The following is a 22,334-nucleotide window of genomic DNA, read 5'->3' on the forward strand; positions in this document are numbered from 1 at the left end:
TACAGCTATCTCTTAAAATCTCTTGAAAATTTTGTATCTCTGTTTACTCCTTAACCCCTTTGCTTTGTACCCTGCCTAATTTTATTGAAATGGATGTGGTTCATTCTGATTCCTGTTATAACTGTACAATAACTGTGTGTGCAGACACATGAGATTTTGGGGTGTCTGTTTATAGGAATACAGTGGAATTCTGTGACTCAGAAGAGGTGATGTCCCAGTATACCTGTATGACAGGATTGAGGGAAAGAAAGGAAAGAAACAGCAAAGTTAAGACTGCCTGAACCAAACTGTCCCTTTATGAATGATAAAACAGCTAGTAAGGGTCTGAGGAAGTTGTAGAGAAGGGGGGACACAATCAGAAGGAAAAAAAAGCCAAATTAAAAAGAAAGTGAAACACAAGATGGATAGCACTAGCAGCAGAGGAGACTGAAGGGCATGAAGCACAGAAGATGAGAGGAATTTCAGATGAGACTGAAAACTAAGGACTGAGAAAAATACCTAAACCAACCAAGAAGAAAATCTTAACAAATTAAAAAGTATTCCCTGGGGGTGGGTTGTAGCTCTTCCATGTAATTCTGTTTTATTAGAGAAACTAATTTGTATTTTAGCTGTGGGTTTTGGCCCTTACAAACATTTGAAAACTTACCTTTCAAAGGATGATTTCTTTCATGTACGTTGAAGCCATGTGTCTGTTTTTGGGGGTGTGTAAGGGTTCAAAGGATTTAGCTTAGATCACTATTCTTCCATACCTAGGTTTAATACTGTAAGTTAATGAGTGAATTAGTGTCTTAAATGCTGGGTTGATTTTTTTTGTCTGCAGTTGCCATCACCCAAGGAGGAGCAATCCAGTTGTCTAACAATGGCACAGATGGAGTACAAGGTCTCCAGACGTTGACAATGACCAATGCAGCTGCAACCCAACCCGGCACCACCATTTTACAATATGCACAGACCACAGATGGACAGCAGATACTCGTACCCAGCAACCAAGTTGTTGTACAAGGTGAGAAACTTCACAGCCACTCAGTCTGTGTAACATTTTCTCTGTGCAGATATAAGTTGCCAGCCTCAGTCCTTCAAATGTGTCAGGAAACAGAATTAATAGCTTTGGCACAGATAAGTCCATAAAATTACTGAAATTCTGGACAAATCTGCTTGTCATATTTTTTGGAGCCTTTCCCTTTTAGATTGGTAAAACTGTGGATATTTGAGGTTTAATATATTTATTTTTGCTTTTCCATGCTGTATTTCGTGCATTTTGTCCACACAGTTTTTTTATATGTTCTGCAAAAACTAATACCACTTTAGATTCTGAGTTCTCCCATATGTGCAACAATAGGAAATTTCAAGCAAGCATTAAAGACAGAAGGATGTTTGATTCTTTCTAAAGGGGCACATTAATTTATTTGTAATTTTTCCCTTTTCTCAATTGCAAGTCATAATTTCTTCCTACTGTGACTTTTGTAAGTAGTCACTCAATCAGTGAGTCTTGGAATCATAGAACAATTTAGGGGAGTGCCTTAAGTGATCATTTGGTCTAACCCTCAACTTGGCAGAGCTACTTTTGCTTAGAGTAAGTTGTGGGGACCTACTGTATCCAAATACATACTTTGGTTTATTAAAACTTCAGGAGTACTACCAAATTTTTATTGAAAATAACAGAAATGTACCCCTGCTTCTATGACAGTGAAGTAGTTGATTTGAGAGTTATCCAGTGAAGAGTTTACCAGGCATCAGTAAAAATGCATAGCAGAGAACAGTACTGTTGTTGCACTGATCTTTGGGTTTTTGTGTTCTTAAGGTCATATGATTTCTTTAGGTGGTATTGTGGTTTTTTATGAGCTCAGGCAAAATTAACACACTCCTAAGATTAAAATTAATAAAGTAAAAGAAAGCCAAGACCTTGCTCATTCTAAAGAGGCAACAGAGTGAGTGCACTGTCCATCTCTTGTGAGAGTAAATGCTACATTTTTACACCTTTTTTTCTGTGTTAGATACTTACACCTGCAGTTCCTCCCTTTCCAGACAGACATTTGGAGCATAGCTAGAAATAGTGACCCCATCCTTCTCCAGAAATGCTAGACTTGCCCAAAAAACAGAGCAGTGCAAAGAAATATAATAAGGGAGAAAGGATCACAGCTATACTGCAAGACAAACCAAGTTACCAAGCACGAATGTAGACTTCTTCAGCAGGAATGCCCAAAACCTTGCAGATATGAATAAAGGGAGCCTGGGGTGGCAGTGCTGACCCAGATGATGGCTGTCCCTCCTGAGCTGTGGCCCGGGCTGCGCGCGCGGAGAGATGGCCGGGTCACAGTGGTGACTGTGTCAGGGAGAGGACAGGTTAGGGATGAGTAGGCGCTCTCCACAGCACGTGTGACAGCGCTGTCACCTGACTGATGTCCTGTTGCCGTGTGTCCCTGCAGCTGCCTCAGGAGACGTGCAGACCTACCAGATCCGCACGGCCCCGACCAGCACCATTGCACCGGGAGTGGTCATGGCGTCCTCGCCAGCGCTGCCCACCCAGCCGGCAGAGGAGGCGGCGCGCAAGAGGGAAGTGCGTCTGATGAAGAACAGGCACGTACTTTCACATCACTGCTACTGCCCAGGCAGCTCTGCACAGGCCTGGAGTGCTAAGAGTGCTGATCTTTCTTAGCCATGCTTTATGAAGAATTTGCCTTTATTTAAAAATGCAGAGCAGAAGCGCACATCTGCTAATGCTGCGTGTTGTGACTGTGAAACCTGGAGTAAAGTGTCAGACTCGTTCTGTGGGGTGTGTGAATTTGGTGTTGCAGTAAGAAGAAAAGTGATTGGTGAGATACTTGTATGACTGCAGATACATTCTTACAAACACCAAGATGAGTTGCTTTTTTGAGTTACTACATTCATGTGGTTTACTTTGCTGGATTCTCTCCCTTAGCCTTGCTGCTGGCCCACGTGTGCTCCTTGTGAGTACTCTCCTGATTGTTCTTTTAGCCGCTTTGGGTTTTCTCCTCCAGGGGCTGAAAGGCTCAAGCAAAGGCTAAATGAGCAGCTGTTCCTTTTGATTGAAGTCCTGTGGAGCCAGTAGTGGCAGCAGAGGGGCTAAAAGGAAGGTAAAGACTTGATCCTCTAGGATCCAGTGTGTGAGGAGGAGCAGCTAAGCTTAGAGGTGGGAGTGGGTAGGAGCAGCAAAGGAAGGGAGCTGTAGGGAGAAGTTGAGCAGGATGCTCCTGAAGTCTGTTGCTGTGGGAGTGGGAAGGGGTTGGCCTGAACTGGCCCATCACACCGAGCTTGAACTCTTACCCAGAGTCACAGATTGGAGCCTGTGTGTTCCACTGTGACACTGAGAACCCAGTGCTTCCTGCCCTTCTGAGCAGGGGAAGCCCCCTGAAAACCTTGTTAACTTCATCTGTCAGTCTGAAAAAACTGATGTGCAGGTTCATTTATCTTCTGTAGGTTGCTGTGCTGTGAACATAATTAAAACTTACTTGAGCAGACCCAGTGCTTATGCAAGGAGCTTTAATGAAATAAATAATGCTGAACAGCAGAGGTCACTTTTTTAAAAGGTTTCCGTACAGAATGTCACCCATCTCCCCTTTTATATAGTTTTCTCATACCAGTGAATAGTGGATATCACTCTTTCAAGCTCTGCATTTGAAAAAAAATTAATTAGAATCACAGAATACCCTCATTTAGTCATCAGTCTTATTCCAGTAAAAGAAAGCTTTTGTGTTTGTGAAAGCCAAGAAAAACAATGGGGAATTACCCCACTTGAGTTAAATTGACAGCTTTTGCAACAGTATCATGTTGCATGTAGTGCTTTTAGCCTGTCTGCTTAATAGATATTTGCAAATCTAAGCTCCATAGCAAAGTGGGGAAAAAGGATAGAGAGGCAGATGGTAAGGTGGTACTTACTGGAGGATTATAGTGTAAATATTCATAGATATTATTGTGCAAATTTTCTGTATAAATTTTACATTTTTAAAGCTCTGTTGTAATTCAGCAAAACTCTGGCTGTTCATAATAAACAACTAGCACACACAGACTTGAGGTGGCTTAATATACACAGCCTAAAGGGGAAAAAAAATCACAGAAAGAAAATGTTGTCACCCAAGAAGTCTTGTTAGTAGTTTGCACTGGGAGGCACTTCCTGATCCCCTAGTACTTAATCTTTTGCTAACAGCCCAGAATTACTTTAAATTCAAAATGTTACACATGGTTTACTGAAGCGCTGCAGGCATGTGAAATTGTATTTGTGGGAGTGACAAATGGATGACTGGATTTCAGGGCTTACAGGCTATGTTTTCTTCATCCTGTCTCATTTGTGGAGCTGAATTTCAGAAATTACTTTAGAGGCTTCTTATCAGTTAGGTCTGGAATGGAATGCATTCTGTTTTTACAGCTACTGTTTATCTAATAAGGGGAGGAACTGGGTTCTGGTTTGTCCTCTCATTTCCCAGAACACTGACTGTCTCACCAGTCTGTGCAGTGTTTGCAATGAAGGGGCACACAGACTCTTATTTTTGAAGCTGTTCTGCTTTGCACCTAAAGGTTCAGGGCAAATAAGTGTTTATTTCCCTGTGTCTGCAGAGTGCTGCTTGGACAAGTGGCACTGCAGGAGCAGAGCCCTCTGCCTGGGCTCCCATCTGCCCATGGCATTTAGCCTTGTGCTTGCTTTGCACCTTGGTGCCATTATATTGCTGTGCAGGGTAGTTCCTGCCTTGGTGTTCCTGCTTCAGGATGCTCAGCAGCACATTAATACCTTCTGGTGTTTTTCACTGGTGTTCTTGGTATGTTACCAAGTTACCTACAGGCAGCTCACTCTTTACAAGCAAGGCTTAAAAGTTAGACTGTCTTGAGGTCTGTTTTCGGTGTAGCTGACAGGGACTGCAGAATGACATGGGGTTTTTTGTTTCTTATTTTTATTAGAGTCATTAATAGTATCATTGCAGTGATGCAGACATCATTATTAAAATGAAAGCATTGCTCAAGAGCAACTACATGAATGCTCTAAGTACAGCACTTTTTTACACCAGTTGATCCATCTTGTTGGACTGCTCAAAGGGAGAGGTTAAAGACTGTAAAAAGAATAATAGATGATAATAAAGTCAAATTATTGCAGCAGCATTTTACTCAGCCTAAAGGCTCCAATATGAATCCTGCAAGCAAAATTTTATCCCTGATTAGGATCCTTTGCTCACAATAGTAATAATTTTACTGGTGCTGTCTTAGTGGGATGTGTATGTTGAAGTGATATGAGGATCTTGAGTGTGTGTGATTTGAGAGGAGCAGTTGCTATGAACTCGGTGTTTTTTCCTCACTTGCATTTCTTAGCAATACCTCCATCTTCTGAAGATGGCAGTACTAGTAAAGGTTTGCCTGAAAGCAGTTATAGCCCATGCCTGCAAATGATTGTTCTGGATTTGAATGGCCTTTTTTGCTTTGCAGAGAGGCAGCACGTGAATGTCGCAGGAAGAAAAAGGAGTATGTGAAATGTCTAGAAAATCGAGTGGCTGTGCTTGAAAACCAAAACAAGACACTGATTGAGGAGTTGAAAGCACTTAAGGACCTTTACTGCCACAAATCAGATTAATTTTGGATTCTCATTTTCACTTGTCCAGGTGGGATAGAGACTGGTTCTGGTTATACCCAGAAAGACAAAGTAAACTTTTTATTTTCTAAACATTTCTTTTTTTCTATGCGCAAAACTGCCTGAAGCAACTACAGAATATACTTCATCTGTGCTTTGCATCAAACTGTGAATGTTCAAGTACTTGCCTCCACTTCTCCCCTTACAAGATGAATTTCATCATCAGTCTCAGCGTGAAGAAGAAGAACAGGCTTCTCTCTCGTCTCCCGATCCTCTTCAAGGAGTAGCAGTGGTCACTTGGGAAGTTACCGTGGGGAGGGTCCTTTTGCAAAGATGTCAAGAATTTGTGCTGAGCTCTTTCCATTGCCTTAGAGACAGAGCCACCCCAGCCTCTTGGTGCAGAGAGAGGTGGGCCGCAGAGGTGGAGCATGCATGGTGCAATGAAGAAGCAGTGGTTGCCACACTGGTTTCACACGTTCGTGCTGAGCTGTGCCGACGCACGGCTGAGCAGCACGCCAGACCAAGGGCGCTTCACTGCCACGCTCGTGGTGTGGAGAGAACAGACCTGCTTCACACTAGCCCAGGAGGGGGTTGGTCTGCAATCTCTGTTAAGCCCTCCTGGACTAGTAAAACCTTCTCCATACCTGAGAAACAAATGCATTGCAATGAGCTTCACTGCTCAGTTGTTGATTCTCATAGTTTATTGTGTGCAAGTGCGTTCGGTGTTCTGGATGCACAGAAAACAGACGCCAACTTCATAGGATATAGATTGGGAAATTATATTTGGATGGGAAAGAAAATGGTAAAGAAAGATGCAATTGTGATGTTCTGTAAACAGGGGTAACACATTAAAGCACTACCTATTTGTGTGCAGAACAACTAAGCAGTTGAAGCATAGCCAACTCCACTGAAGTACTCCCTGAAGACAGTATGGTCTGTGTCCCAAGTCCTCTCGAGCAATGAGGTTGTTTTTATTTCCCTACCACTGTCTTATGCAATGGAAATTATTGTACTCAATAGAATTGTCAGCCTGGTTTGCTAAATTTTTTTTTGAACTTTGAGGCTGCCTTCTATACATAAATTAAATTTCAGTATAACAACTACTAGGACAACCTCAAATATTCAAGAGGACTTCAAACACAAATATTCCAACTCCTGCTTTGAAAGGGAAAACACTGATTATTTGAACCTGGCCAGATTAACTAAACTCTTAATTTGTCTGGGTTATTTTTTCATGTAAAGGGTCAGATTTACTGAGTAATCTATTCCTGCAACTAAAATTACTTGCGTGCCTCAGATGTTTGCAAGATCAGGTTTTTTTTCTGTGCACTGAGGAACTGTGGTCTTTCCCAGATTTATGGTGTTAAAAAAGGTAATTCATATTTTTTTTAAATTCTGTATTAAGCATTAGGACTTCAAAAGAATCATGCTGAAAAAGAACATCCAGAAGTTGTCAAAAAGAATGTGTCCAAAAGAATCATGTGTGGTTTGTGTACTGGCCCTCTGAAGCCAGTCTCTCACTGTGTTAACTCGGGTCATTGGATGGAGTAAGTTTACTTTGGGCTTCTGGTCAAACTTTTATGTATAGAAATGTATGGATAAGGCTCTGGTCTATACCAGTGCCTTGCCTAGCAGAGTATTAGCTAATATTTTTTCCCATTCACTCTGTATCTTTTTAGGATAAATTTCACACACAGGCTTCTGAAAGGTTGTACAATCAGCGTGACGTGTAAGGAAAATACTTGGAAGACTCTGGGCAGTTGAGTCTCAAACACCTAAGCAGTATTAGAAGTTATAGATTTCTCATTTGAGGGGCATTCAGTTTCCAAGAGACTTAATTTAAAAGGAGCAGGGTTAAACTTACAGCATTATTGTTACATCTGGAGTTATCAAGAATTTCAAATTTCACTTATATTTCCAGAAAAGAACACAAGCATCAGAAATATGAAATAATTAACTTTCACAAATTTTGTGGATGTTTATAAATGATCTATTTTTATCTGCCATAGAGAGTTGATTTTTGTGTTTTTATTTAATGGGAGATGAATTTATTAGTTTAGCGGTGCAAATTTAAAGAAGGCCCTAAGTTCTCAGCAGTGCTTTTATAAAAACTATCTGATTTTAAAATCAGCAAACACAAATACATAAAACGGTTACATTTTCCAGAACGAGTACTGAAATAGAAATGTTGATAATACAGGAGGCATTCTTGTAAAGCATGAAGCTCATGGTGGCCTCATTTGCAATTACATGGAATGGTTCCTCCAGCTTTGAGGAGCACAGAAAAGGCTGTATATGCCCACATTAAGGCTGTTTCTTTTGTAGAACTTCTGTTTGCAAAAAAATGTGAGGTTTTGCTCTGAGAGCTGTGTCTCGTGGGTAATGAACACTGTCCAGAGCTTGCTGATAATCACTGGGCACAAAGCCTGGGGGCTGAATGGGCACGGGAGCCTAAAAGAGTGCCCAGGTGGGGTTCTCCTAATACATAGTTTGTGCAAACTTGTGTGGCAGCGAGAGGAGAACTGTGTTACCTGTTTGTCTGTGTGTGGTCTGCAAGTGGCCTGTAGTGGTTTTAGCCTAGACTTCATTAGCAAATAAAGTTCCACTAAGAAAAGGAATGTAATTCAAAGTACATAGGGGTCTGCAAGAATCTTTATTTTTATTTATGCTGCACTGAGGATTATAGGACACAAATTTATTTAATGAAAATTATAGATTACAATAATAAAAAATGTATTAGACCAAGTACAGGGCTGGCTAGGCTACCCATACATGCTTTACTATTCATATTGACCCAAAAAGGGAAAGAATGTGACACAGGAATCCGTTCCTATGTTATTTACCAAGTAGTGAGGTTGGGGTGAGAAGCTTCTATAAACTAAGGCCATTTGGAGGTAGGATGGAAATGATGCTGACAAGGGGGAGGGAGGATTAGTTTTATATCTCACGGTTGTGAGTTTTCAAGAACTGATAGACTCTTTTACCTGAAGAGAGGGTTAGAAAGGGCTAGATCCGTTACGTTCATAATAAACAAGAATTGGTTTGAAATATAATTTTTGTAATGTCATTATTTTGCAAAACAACAGCACCAATCAGGCAGTTAAGATATTGTCAAAGGTGCTCTTTTAATTTAGATATTCTTGGAAAATACATATGTATAATATATGTACATATATATATATACACACAGTATATAATCTACAGCTCTGAGAGCTTTTAAGTCAGGAATGCTGAGTATTATAGTATATGGAGGTCAGAAAAAGAATTTTTACTTTTCTGTGTGTCTGGGTGTGTGTGGATGTGTGTGTGTGTGTGTGTGAAAGCTTTCCCTCACCCCAGTAGCTCTGGGCTGCGTTATTCTAGCTCTTAATTACTGATTTGTTTTGTGCTGTCTCTCAGTTATCCATTTTCAAGAATTTTATTTCATCTTTCGTGGCTTTTGTGAAGTTTGTTTTTTATCGATGACGATTTTGAAATTATGTAAGCAGTTGTTTAACAACCACCACCACCCAGAGTAATTCACTTCTGTGCTTTTTTTTCTCTTTGGCAGCTATATATCAAAGGCAAAACATTTGGAAAGGTTGTTAAGGTGTTATTTTCTAAAGGAACCACTGGTAAGACTTCTGTTTTCCTCCTGGGGTAGTGGTGATGCATTCTTCCTTAGGCAGCAATTTCACCAGCACTGGGTAGTTGCCAGCACCGTTGCTTGTATTTGAAAGCACAATTTCAGCCTGTTGTGCTCATCAGGACTGCTCAGACACCTGTAGTTCTGGCTAGCCTGGAGCTGGCATTGGCATTGGAGATCACTGTCTTCTCTGGTACTTGTACATTGGTCAGAAAATTGGTGGGGTGTTTGGAATCATTAAGAGGCTCAGGAAAACAAAAAAAGATTTAATAAGGAAAAACAGCCCTGATAGTTTCTGACCTAAATTTGTACCACGGGTTGCTTTTTTACAATCTGGGCTTCCAGTAAACTGCAGCAGCAACTAGTCATCTGTTAGTGAAAACTGGCACCTGCTTTTTTATTTTGTTTTTTCATTTATGGCAGACAGTGCTTTTTGTGGTTTAAAGACAAATCCACCCATCAAAGCAAGTTTGATATCAGTGGTTGTAAATCTATGATAGTTCATAGAGGATTTAATTGATTTTCTAAGACCTTATTTTTGTAATTTTTTTACCCTGGAGCCTGGTTAGTGATGTAACATTTGCCAATGATCCAACCAAAAGGTCATGTATTTATTTTTGTTACACTATGTTCTTTGTAAATGTTTAATTAAAATGTGCACTTTCAAAGAAAAAAACGAGCAAAACACAGAGGGGAAAAAAAATAAGGTAAATTTGGTTTGCTTGAGAAGATTTCTGGCATAATTGTTGTGATCCTGCTGCCTGCACACAATTCACTCCTCCACAGCAGTTGACTCCTTGGCTAATGCAACTTGCAGATCAGCACCTGGTGCTCAGCAGGCATTGCTTCAGAGGGGCAGGAATCAAGCCTGTGGTGTCTGGAGCAGTTTGTAGAGGATGGATGTGAAATTATTTTTAGAGTAGAACTAGTTCAGTGATCCCATGTGGGAAAGGAAGGTTAATTTGGAAGGAAAGCTGAACTATTTTTCAGCCACTTTATTCCCCTTTTCTTAATTTGAGATTTGTCTGCAGATTTTACAAGCTGCATTCCAAGAAAATAAATCAAAAGGTTTTCCAGTAATTTGACACCAGGAAATAAAGGTACATTGACAATGTGTCACCAAGAAAAACACAGCACAACCACCTTTCTCTAGCAGGAGTGATCATCATTTAACCCTGAAGTCTGTCATTGTGAGCAGGTTTTAAAAAGCATACAGTACATAGATGGTTCTCTGTTGTCTGCCTGGGAACTCGTTTTTCTGAGCTGTGTAATTTGCTAGCTGGTTTTACAAAAGCCTGAAGCTCCGTTGGTCTGGAAGGAGCCAGACTGGTGAAGAGAGGCTGCTGAAATCACCTTCTGTGTGCTTGTGACAGGTTCAGGTCTGTGGATAGAGACTTATGTGTGAGAATCTTTGGGGGAAAGGGACCAGATCCAGGTGGTGTAAAGAGGGTTTGCATTTCAAGTGTTTTGCCTTGGAATGTGTTTTTAAAATGTATTTCAGCTGTGGCCTGCAGAGAGATGTGCTTGGGCTAGTTGGCATAGCACAAATTGAAGAGAGTGACCTGTTTGCTTTCTGGCACTGCAGGTGAAGGTTTGTGAGTTGCTGTGTGGTGAGTTCAGGGCTGCTTTCAGCAGCAGAGGCAGGAGCAGTCAGCTGTCCTCAGGAGCTGTGTGCTGGCAGGGAAAGGGCCAGGGGCAGGCTGGAATGACCCATGGCTGGCACACTCCATCAGCTGAGCATTCACTGCACTCAGGACTCGAGCAGTTCACTCAGCCTCAGCTGCACATTCCTCTAAATTAGGGGATAGCTGAGTGAGAGCATGGGGATGGCAGGCCTTGAGCCAACTGCTTATCTGGAAATGGCCACTCTTAGGAACTAAGGACGTTTGGGTGCTCTCCACAAGTTGTGTTTTATCCAGGTGCCACTCCATTTTTTGTGTGTTTAATTACATTTATTTATATTAAAACATTAATTTTAAAACATTCTACAACTTCAAGTTTATACGAGATTTGAAACTGTGCTGCTTATAATGGACTTCTTGGGATGGGAACAGGACAAGAAGAGGTGCTAGTTGGCAGCCAACCCCTTCACAGATTTTTTCCACAGATTGGTTGTTCACTTCAGAAATTAGTTGTTTCTACTCTGGATTTATACTTTGAAACTGTTTTGAAACAATGTTTTTCAGGGAAGCTTCCAGAGCGAAGGTGTTCTTCTCCCTTTGTAGTGTAAGCTGGAAAGAGTATGTTCACCTCATCTGCATTTCTGATTCTTTACCCAAACCATGTCAGCACAGAACAGGGTATTTGAGCTTGACTCCCACATACTTGTGGAAGTTAAAAGACTAAATTAAAATCCATCACTGGGGGAAAATAAAGTCTTTTTTACATCTCCCCAAAATCTAGAAACATCCCTGTTGCGTTCTTTTTTTTTTTTTTTCTTTTTTTTTCCTTTTTTTTTGTGCTTTATCTGTGTTTAAAAGGAATTGTACTGGGTTATAATGCATTTTATTAACACTATGTACATATTAGCTGCTTTGTGTTTCAGAATGGTAGTAATTGCTTTGTATATTAAAGTGATTCTTGTGAATTTGTGAATTATTGTCATAAAGAAGTGCTTTTTCTTACTGTAACCTTTGTGGTATAAACTGTCATAACCCCCTTTTTACACAAACATTTATGTGCAGTCACATAAACATGCTTTAAAAAACTCTACAAAGTCTCTTTTTTGAGCAGGGTGTTCCATTTACACTAATTAAATTTAGTGGCAAATGGCAACTAGAAGAATATGGGAAAAGGTGTATTTTGAGCAGTCTATGGTATCATCTCAACCTGTGCCCTACCCTAAGTATTCATAAAGTATTCTCCCCAAAGAGAAGGCTCTTTTTAATCTTAATTGAATTAGATTTAGTTAGAGGTTAAGTTCTGAAAAACAAAGTTTCTCTTCCTCCTGAAGTTTTTAAACCTGTTTTCCAGTACCCATTCTGGTGGCAGTTCTGTTGTTTAATAATGTTTGAAAGGCTTATGCCATTCACAGTTTAAATATGCTGCATGTCTCACTTTAAGGCATTCCTGTAAACCATGTACTACTGGTCTTCAGAACAGAACAGAAACAGAAGGCAGCAAACACTGCAAGGATCACAGCCCTATTATGTAATCTGCTAGGCTGGATCCAAACACTGGGATGGAAGCCAGGAGAACAAATTCAGCACTGAGGTAAACACACCTCCAGTGAAATCAAGGGGAAGCAGTAAGGTCAGCTCATTACGGCTGGGATTTTCTAGTTTGTATAATGCCATTCACGTTCTTGCTCAGAAAAACCTACAGTAAGGAGAGAGAATCCCAAACAGGGTTAGTCCCTGAGACAAAAATGCAGTTTGGCTCGAATTTTGCACTGAAAAGAAGTGGGTAACAGATGCCTGTGTAGTCAGCTATGTATCTTAATATCAGTCAAACATTACCTTGGCTGCAGTGACACTTCAGAAAAGCTGGTTCTCTTGCACCTGTTTCAGGGATGGTTTCTCAGTGTCACAGCGTGGTCATGTCTTACTTGGTCACTCCCCTTTGCCTTGGACCCACTCCCTAGAGCGAGTGAATTTCTCAGGAGACTGTTTGTGCATTGCCCCACTACTCGGGGATGCATGCCAAACACATCCTTCTACAGATGAGCTCAGATCACCTGTTACAAAACAGGATCAGTGCAATGGAACCACCCAAAGGAGTGGGATCCTCTAGAGCTGGGATGAACAGGGTGACACAAAGTGCTTGGGCAGGGTGTTGGTGTAATTGCCAAAGAGCTGCTGGCAGCAGCTGTTGTCATGCATCATCTCATAGTAGAGCAGGAGCTCCCCTGGGACCCCTGGGCTGGGACAGCCGAGTGTGCAGGTGTCACTGCAGAGGGCTGCTCCCTGTGCTCCTCAGCAGCACTTACACTCTGCTGCTTGTCCTGCACGCCTGGCATGATTCACTCACAGCCTGACTCACTCCTGACCTCTCCCTGAAGGTAAGTGGGTGGGAATACACAACACTTGTGAAGCCAGCCTGGGACAACAGCAGGCAGCACTCACTGCCTGGTGCACCTGGGTGCCAGCACTGCCCGGGGGGATGGACTGCAGCTTTCAGCTGAGCTGCATTCTCACGGCTGATGCCTGCTCCTAAACACTGTAGCTTTAAATGCAACCACAACTGATGTGCACATGGTTGTGGCCTAACTGCAGTTATTCCTGGCTCTGGTCTCCTAAGTCTAACAGGACATGCACCCCAGTAGCAGTCAGAGGAGAAGGTGTCCCCTTGAGGGGTGCCACTTGCTGGGCTGGGGAGGGGCCACCAAGAGCTCTGCAGGTCAGGGGCAAGGCACTCCCCAGAGCTGCCAGTGCCATCTCTGCTTTTCTCCACGGTTATTTATGGGCAGTAGCATCGCTGCAGCCTTCAAACACGCTCCCTAAGGTGTGCATGCAGCTGCTGTGTAACAGCAGCACAGAGAAGGAAGCCAAGCCTGGTCTCCACTGGCACATGCCTGCTCTGGCAGGATGGCTGTGGGCTGTAACAGCAGCAATGGGAAATCTGACACTGAACAACTGTCAGAACAATTGACAATTAGATGGAATTAAACTGCATTGGTTTAAAAGTACAAAATTGTTTCTATCATCAAAGCAAGACCTGAGGCAAAACCCCTTCTTAGAAGTGTGCAGGTTGCTGCACCAGCCTTTATTCTGTGCTTTATTCTCTGCTATTTGGAGATTTCTGCAACTTGAAGCAGTTTCAAAAATTAGCAGAATTTTTAGCATGTTCCTGCCATGGCAACAGTGCAAGCTGCTCTGGCTGTCAGTGCTGCCAGCTCCAGCCTCTTGCAAGGGCCGGGCGCTGCCAGGCTCTTCCCACAGGAAAGTTCCCCTGGGCACTCAGAGCCCAGGCACCAGCACACTGCTTTCTGCCAGCTCCAGCCCAAGGGGAGCCTGAGCTACACATGAGCCTAATGCCTAATCCCAGGTGAGTCTGGAGACAAGGATACACCAGTAGGGAGGAAAAGGGAGAGGTGAGGTGAGAGCTTACAGCCACACTCCCAAAACTAGAGCCAGAGAGAGGGGGGAGAGCTCATAATTCTTTTCATCCACTGCTCACCCAGCTGATAGCACAGAAGGAGCTACACCTGACACATGGGAGCTCATCTCATGATCTGTTCTTAGTTAAAGGTGCTGTCTTTCTTCCCCCAAACTGACTGCAACTCCAGTTTCAGGCTGCGAATTCCCAGCCAGCTGCCTAAGCACTGTTTTAGTGACACCATGTGGCTTCTGAGGATACTGTTACAGCAAGTGTTCAGAGCAGCAACTCCTAGACGGGTCTGAAGCCAAGCAAGGAAATTCCCTGAAAACATGCAAGAGATGTGCCAGGGATGAAACACAAACCTTAGTGAAAAATGTGTCATTTCCACATTACAGTCAGCACAGCACTTCTGGACCACCGACCAGGAAGTATGATGGAAGCAAAAGTGACAAAAACACCCAAAATGCCCATGGCCCAAAGCTGCTTTGTTCTGCAAAGCTGTTTGCTGTTGCCAGTGACAAATATGTACACATGCTCAAAGTCTGAGCCTGACCTGAGGCTTTTTGAGTTTAAGTTTAAAGCAAAAAAAGTTCCACATCCACACACAAAAAGTGTACTAAAGCAATTCCTGCGTTCAGAGGTGTAGCTGTCTTCTGTTAGCCCATTGTTTTCATCAGTTTCATTCTTCCACTACTAGAAAGAGAAGGAAGTCTGGTGCGAGATGGATTCCCAGATCTTGTGGGATAAACACACAGATGTGTTTAACAAGCTCAAGGTATGAAATCTGTTACTTACAGCAGTGTCCTAACTACCACTGTGCACTGAAAGCACACTGAAACCTGGATGCTGCCCCAAGGTCCCAAGTAATGCACGAGTAAGTACTTCCTCTGCTGCAAAGACTTTACAGGGCACCCTCCTGTCATAAGTAACAGCTCTCAGAGACAGAGGGAGCACAAACAAAGGCACAAAGCAGAACATTATCTAGTGGCACTTTGAGAGTCAAGGGCTGATTTGATATTTTAAGAACAGCTTGAGTTTCCTTGTTGCACTTTCCCAGCGGCACATGTGCACGTGTATCTCCTCCAAGGAGCCTCGATCTGTGTGAGGCAGACTTGTTAGGGACAACTCAAAACCACAACTGCTTGAGTACTGCAGGTGTAGCCCACTCACTTGCAAATCAGGTTAAAATAACACTGATTTCTAAGCTGGCTTACTTGGCAATCCCTGTTTCCAGAGCCCCTCCAGATTTTTTCTTTGTTTCACTGTGCCTCCTCAACACAGCAGTGACAGCAATTTTATAGCATCTGCCTTTGGTTCTTTTTGCCTTTTAAGTGGTTTCTTTTATTGCAACTTCTAAGATGCAGAAGTCTTGAAGAGCTAAAGCATTTAGAGCTGGAGCATTAGCTTTTATTTCATCCACTCTCCTACTTTTCTAGAGTTAAGGAAGCGAGAAAGGGAAAAAACCCCATTGTAATCTCTTTAAGTTTCCCCCAGAAGTTAAAAGTGGTTTGATTTCAAACAACAGACCTTTTGATATAACAATTTTGATGCTGGAGATTTCTGCAACTTGAATCAGTTTCAAAAATGACATTTGATAAAAAAACAGTGGAACACCCTATATGACTCTATTCATATATGAAGCAGAGGTTCAATATGCAGAACAGAAGTACAATCCTTGCTGTATCAGACCCAGTGATCAGGCAAGACCATCAGAACAAGAAGCCAGTGAAATAACACAACTGCAACTTCATGCTTAGGAACAAGTGTATTGAGTAGAAACAAAGGGGAGAATTGAACAGCGTCAGTGGCTTATTAACAAAGCAGAGAGTCACAAGTCATCCTTGGGACTCCCCCTCTGTGCTTTGTAGATATGCACATCCTTGCTGGAATCATAGTGGACCTCGGACACAGAGAAGCGCTCCCTCAGCATCTTCAGGAACTCGAGGTCGCGCTCGTAGCGGATGCGGCAGGAAAGGAGGATCACCGCTCGCTCCGAGCACAGGTGCTCCAGCGTCCGAAGCAGCTCTGCAAATGTTTCCTCCAGATAAACGATGTCTGCACCCAGGATTAAGTCAAATGCTCCTGGAGAGAAGTTATCCAGGTCTTTTCCCCACGTCAGCTCCTTCACCACCGCTCTGGGACGTAGTTCAGGGGGTAAGTTCGCCTGCACATTTGACTCCAGGAGCTCCAGGGCTGCCGCCCTGTCTGTGAGGGTAACTCGGGCACCTAAGGGGACAGGAGGACATGGTTACACTCACAATCCACATCCCTCAATACAGCATGTGGAATACAATGCTGAACTCCAGCAGGCTCCTTAGTTCCTGTTAAACATTATCAGCTCCCCTAAGCTGCCTGATTTAAAACAAACAAATAAAAGAACAAAATAAGCAAAACTCCCCTGTCTAGAGACATCCTAACCTTCACCAGTCACTTAAGAATATAAAGTGTATTCTACGTGAAGATTAAGTTGGATAGGGAAAAAAACCATATTTTCCGGTGCTTTTTCTTAATGCATGAAAGTCAAGGAGTTACTTTTGGCCTTTCCATATGCAACAAAAGAATAAATTACAGGGGGTGTTACAATTAACCTGCTCCAATTCCATATTTTTCTGTAGCTAGAGAGCCTCTTTCACAGGTCAGACAAAAGTTATGCCTTATGCGTTTTCATGGCATGACTGCATTTTGTCAAACTGTTTTCAGTAGGCACCTTTCACAGCCACTAGAGCTTTGAATTACAAAGTTAACCTGGGAATGATTGCACAAATTTAACATAGTACCCAGATCCTGCTTCATCCACACACAGATCAGCAGCAAATAATTTCTGCAAGACAGGCTAATGAAATGGTTTCTGTCTGTAGCTTTATCTGCATGGGAGGACAAGGGGAAGAGGGGAAGCACAGCTCTTGTCCCTGGGGGGGAATGCTGCAGAGCTGGATGCTGCTGAGCTGCTTGCCATGGCAACAGGCACAGCCTCAACAGGGTCCCGCCACAAAATAAACTGCAGGGGCACCATCACTACAACAAATACCGCAGCAGGCTCTGAGTCTAGCAGGGACTCAGAGAACCATCACAGGTCACACGTGCAGCTTTGGTGCTCACTTCTACACCAGGCATGTACACGTAAAAGAGCTGGTTTTACTACAGTTGTGATTTGCTTTAAACAAGGCAAGGAAAAAGCCCTTACCTAGCAACGTGACCACTATTCCCAGCAATCCAGTTCCAGCTCCCAGCTCAATCACAGACCGATCCCTGAGATCAATGCCTTCCATCTCCAGGTAAGCACACAGAACAACAGCCTAAGCCAAGAGACAAGGGCACAGGGTTTCAGTCATACTGAACACAGGCTTTCTGGCTTAACCTGAGGGAGAAGGTTATGGGAAGGGTCAGGTGCTTCAGGTCTGCAGCAGACTTTGTTCAGCACTTCTCCACCTCCTGTGTGCACCTACAGTCTTTTTATGCTTTATGGGAATTTTTTATAGAAGAGTTTTATGGAAGACTCCTACCGGCAAAAGGAAAAAAGAACCACAGCTGGGATGTGATAACTGCTCCATGAATCCCCAAACATAACAGGAGGTAGAAAGAGTTGTATTTGGAAAGGAAATACAATAATTGTACCTGGAAAAAATTTCCTCAAAGGAAATTTGAGGGGTTGTCAAACACTAGCGAATGAACACAGTATTGCAAAAGTCCAGAATAAGGTTTCATAGTATCTTGTATGGTATTTCAAAAGGTTTCTGCACAACACTGGTGTGCCCTTGGGAAGGACACAGGGAAAGTAAACTAATGACACTTCTAGCTGGTTGTATATAATATGTTATATATTATATAGATCTTGATAAGTACCTCTCCCACAGCAAGTTCTGTCAAAGCTGATGTCCAGAAAGATCAGCAACCCTGTACACCAATTCATTTGGGAAGTTTGCTGAAAATGGTACACTTCTTCTTTTAAACTAGAGGTAAAAGTGCAATCTGTGTGTGGACTGAAATCCACCCCGATGGGAAGCCCTTGGATTCCTGCAGTGATGCTGTGAGTGATGGCGCTGTGGCCTTGGACCCACCACAAACCCCTCTGTTTTGGACGGCTCTTATCCCGAGATAAAGTCTATCGGCAGTCCTGCTTGAGGCTACAAGCAGTGGGATCTGTGCTGTGCTCCGAAGGGTGCCAAGCTAACATCACCAGGCACTGTAAAGAAAGAGGTGAGAGTTATCCCGAGTATCTCCTGTATCGGGCACTGGCTGTGCAGGGTTTGGGTGGTGCATCTCTCTTGCATTCCTGCAGGATCTCTTATGAGGGAAGAGGGAAAACTAAAGCACAGTTTAACATATTCTTTCCTAACATGAAAAAAAAAAAAAATTAAAAGCCTTCCCTTTACAATTCTACGGTAAATAATTTTCTACGGTGAATCTGAAAGCTCGGCAAGAGCCACAGGAAGCCACCGAGCGCAGAAAGGCTGCGCTTGCCACGAGCACCTACCGCGTCCCAGACCACGGCTGCCACCCCCAGCCGCCGCCAGTCCTGCTGGAGGCGGATGGTGCGGCGGGCGAAGTGGAAGGTGGCCGAAGGGCTGTGCAGCTGCCGCGCAGTCCAGCCGCCTCCCTCCTCGTAGGGCACCAAGGCCATGCCGCCGCCGCCGACCGCAGCCCCAGGCCCCGGCTCAGCGCGGCCCCGGGGCCGCCGCGGGGACAGGCCCGGCCCCTCGCCCGGGCCCGGCCCGCCCGCTCCGCCCGCGCCGCGGCCGAGCGGGACCGGCTGCGCTCAGCCGCCGAGGCAGGGCGGTCTCTGCTCGGGTACGCGGGGCTGGGCTGGGCCGGAAGGTCCCCGGAGCGGTGCTGCCCCCCGGCAGCGGCGGGAGCGGGGGCCAAGGCGGCGGGGAGGCTGTGCCGGGGCCGGCGGCGCGGGGAGGGCCCCGGGGCGGCCCGAGCGGAGAAGCGCCGCGCTGCCTGCGGCGGGAGGCCGGGGCCCGGAGGGGCTCCTCGCCTGCTCACAGCCGCTGCCGCACTGAAAGGTACGGGGGGAAAGGTGCCACTGGTGCCTTTGGGACACTGTCAGCTGTCCCCGCAGCCTGCCTGCGGTTCCAGCATTGGGCTTTTGCTTCGGGGGGTTGGAAGGCAGTGCCCGGGAAAGGAATTTGTGCAGCGCAGCAAGCCCCGTCCTCCGTTGCCGGCACGGTGTCTCCGCAAGGGCTCCTGCCAGCCTGGAGGCGCTCCCTCAGTCGCTGGGTACCCGGCGCAGACACAGCAGTTCTGCATCTCAGTCGAGCACCGACCGAGGCAGCACAGCCAAGGCGGCTCTCGGCCCGCCGTGTGGCAGAAACGCTCCCCGTGTTTCTTCTTCACCTTTGGCTCCGTTTAATCTCTTGTTTGGTAAAACAACCCAGTGCTCCTCTCCTGTGTTCCTTGAACTAGCTCCAAAGACTGCTAAAGGCCATGGGAGAGCCGGGGAAGTGTCCTGGCAGCTCTCCTGCTCTGGCTGCCTGGAGGCACTGCTGCAGGACCCCCACAGAAAGGCGCAGTGCCTGCAGCCACCTCCGGAGCCCCCCAGAGGAGCACGGGGCAGCAGAGGCAGGGGACACATCTCCTCTGCCCCGTCTCTAGTGGCTCTGTGTCCTGACAGCTCCCGGTGACACCCCCGATGAGGCAAGGCCAGCCCCTCAAAGGTGGGACCCTAACCAGCTCCAGAAAACATCACCTCTCTTTCCCACAGGGACCAACAAATCTGTCTGGCAGTCAAATGTGGTTTCATCTAAAAGCTGTCAGTTTCAACAGAGTGGCTCAAGATTCATGAAAACCTCTGTGAAGGATCATTACAGGTTGCACAGGGGTAACAGTGAGTAAAGCTTCTTTTCAGGGTTCTGCTTCTGCAGGAGAATGGAACCCAAAATTTCACTTGCCCCAAACCAGTCCATACTTGCCTTACAGCAACTCAGACTTCTCTCTATAAACATGCCAGAACATGTGTGATGATTTAGTTTTGTGTGGTTTTATGTCCTAAAGTGCTGATCCCTTGCCACTATTCCTGCTTTTGAGAGTATGAAATTGCTTGTGCTATTATCTTGATTATTTTAAAAATTATTTATATAGGCAGTATGGGGAAAAAAGCAATGAGAGTCATTACATTTGAAACAAGAACTCTGTTTGAATGACTTTTTGTGTCACCTACATTCTGCCTAAACTACATCAGCAGGCAAATGGAGGGAAACTCCCAAATGGCACAAAGCTTCAACCTCCACCTCCTGCACCATATGCCAGCCCTGGGACTGTTGCCTCCCGCTTGAGGCGCGGCGTCCTGGGTCGGGAACGGCAGGGTGGCAACCCCTCTTGCCACTCGGTCCAAATACTCGCACACACCACTGTGGTCGACGGTAAATGGTGTTTATTAACCATTGGGTAGGGGTTTTTATAGCAGGGGCCAACGGTAGAGTAAGGGTAAAGGGGGAAGGGTCCCTGCTTGCCCGTGACATCGCGATATTTGCGCACGCTGATCTCCCACATTGGACTTCCAACCAAAATATGGAGGAGTGTGGCAGGGCTCCAGTGCCCCCAGCTGCCTCCTTTCTATCCCCAGATGAGTTCTCTTCCCCTGCAGTATTTCATAAGACCAAGTGTCTGGCTGAATAGCAACTAGAGTAAAAAAAGGCTGCATGTGAAAATGTATTGTTCCTGAAGATGATAATGCAGTGAGTGCTTTTATACCAATAATGTGATTTTATTAGTCAGATACCCCTGAATATCTCAGGAGCGCAGCAGGCTCTCCACCAATCCTGCCCTGCTTCCCAGAAATATTTCCCCTTCTTCCCTGATAAAGTTGCTCTGGCACTGACTTCCATGACCCTTAGACAGAAGATCAGAAATTACTTTCTGGATCATAAGTGAAGCTATTAAGAGAGAAGCAAGTCCACTAGAAGTTCAGTAAGGGCCCTGATTCCCCATATTCATTCTGAGCCTATGTTTACCTTCTCTTCAAATTTCCACATCCATTTTCTAATAGAGTACCTGGGTATTACAGTGGCAGAGAGACACACTTGGTTTCTTCTACCTTCCCTGACAGTAAAAGGATAAGGAAAACACAACACCACAGAATTGTGGCTAAAACAGATGTCCAGAGCTGTCATGCCTTTCTCCCAGCAGGGCTAAAGCTCAGCACAGCAGTGCAGTGGTGAGAACGCAGCCTGGTTTGGCTTTTGAGCACTGCAGAGGGCTGTAAGGACACCTAAGCTGCAGGTAATCTTGTGAAATAGGAAACAGCTGATTTTAAGGTAAGCAAGAATGATTTAAAGTATGAAGAAACACCAGTTCAAGTCCATTCTTACCTCATTCAACCACTTGATAAAGCAGGCATAATGTAGCAAATTATGAGTAAATCCCACCACCTCGGATTTGGGTAAGCTGCTCAGGGTGATTAACAAAATTGTTTAAGCGCAATGGTCCTTGAAATACTTAAAAGATCAAAGAACAAAGTAGGTAAGATAGAAATGAGAACAAATTATTTTGAATCTATACTAATATAAGTCTCTTACTGCAATCTTCTCTTTGCTGCTTAGTATGTAAAATCCTCTCTTAGAAATGAATGTGCCAGTTCTTGTGACAGCTCTGCAGACACTGGATGCACTGCATGTCTGCGCATGGATTTTGGAGACATCCATGATGGGAAAATACTGCATCCCTCACACAGTCTCTGGTTACCAAGGCAAAGGCAGATATAAATAGAAACAATCTGATTTTTTTAAAACTCTATCTAGAAACCTGTGTTGTTGATAACCCTCTGACAGCAACGCCTTATTCCAAATGGTTCTGTTCTGCATTTGTGTGGAAACTTCTGGCTTAATCCTTTCCTCCCGAAATAAACAGCAGCTACTTCTGGTTGTCGTTCCACTGAAATATGAAAATTGCCTTGGAAGTAAAGTTTGGACAAATCTCTGTTTTGCTAAGAGCTTTCATCAACCAAGTGAACAAGGGCTAACACAAATCATGGAGGAAAACCCAGAAGAGAAAGCAGTCTTTCTCCCTATCTATCACTGTAAGTAACCATTCAAATGATTTAACAAGTTTTACATTTTCATCTTCACCAGTAGAAGAATCTTCCACATTCTCCACACC

The 22,334-nt window shown here is 44.3% G+C and overlaps 2 protein-coding genes across 4 annotated transcripts in view; one reads left to right on the forward strand and one right to left on the reverse strand.

Moving 5' to 3' along the window:
- Window positions 1-11,913, forward strand: part of CREB1 (cAMP responsive element binding protein 1) — a 38,350-nt gene extending 26,437 nt beyond the window's left edge. For both annotated transcript variants that reach the window (XM_059853290.1, XM_059853289.1), the window contains 2 exons: window positions 821-1,003; window positions 2,427-11,913. In XM_059853290.1, the coding sequence (XP_059709273.1) occupies window positions 821-1,003; window positions 2,427-2,656 (413 nt within the window). In that variant the 3' untranslated portion in view covers window positions 2,657-11,913. The remainder of the gene's footprint in view (window positions 1-820; window positions 1,004-2,426) is intronic.
- Window positions 11,914-15,983: 4,070 nt separating this feature from the next.
- On the reverse strand, window positions 15,984-18,930 carry METTL21A (methyltransferase 21A, HSPA lysine). Of its 2 annotated transcripts, none has more exons than XM_059853294.1 (3): window positions 18,712-18,930; window positions 17,422-17,533; window positions 15,984-16,463 (listed from the first exon to the last, which is right to left on the reverse strand). In XM_059853294.1, the coding sequence occupies exons 1-3, from the start codon at window positions 18,856-18,858 to the stop codon at window positions 16,066-16,068; spliced, it is 657 nt and encodes a 218-aa protein (XP_059709277.1). In that variant the 5' UTR covers window positions 18,859-18,930; the 3' UTR covers window positions 15,984-16,065. The 2 variants fall into 2 exon arrangements, with proteins under 2 accessions (XP_059709277.1, XP_059709278.1); XM_059853295.1 differs by lacking the exon at window positions 18,712-18,930 and adding an exon at window positions 18,081-18,593.
- Between the last annotated feature and the right edge of the window lie 3,404 nt (window positions 18,931-22,334).

This window comes from Haemorhous mexicanus, chromosome 8 (genome assembly GCF_027477595.1).
Source record: "Haemorhous mexicanus isolate bHaeMex1 chromosome 8, bHaeMex1.pri, whole genome shotgun sequence".
In the NCBI taxonomy this organism is placed as follows: domain Eukaryota; kingdom Metazoa; phylum Chordata; class Aves; order Passeriformes; family Fringillidae; genus Haemorhous; species Haemorhous mexicanus.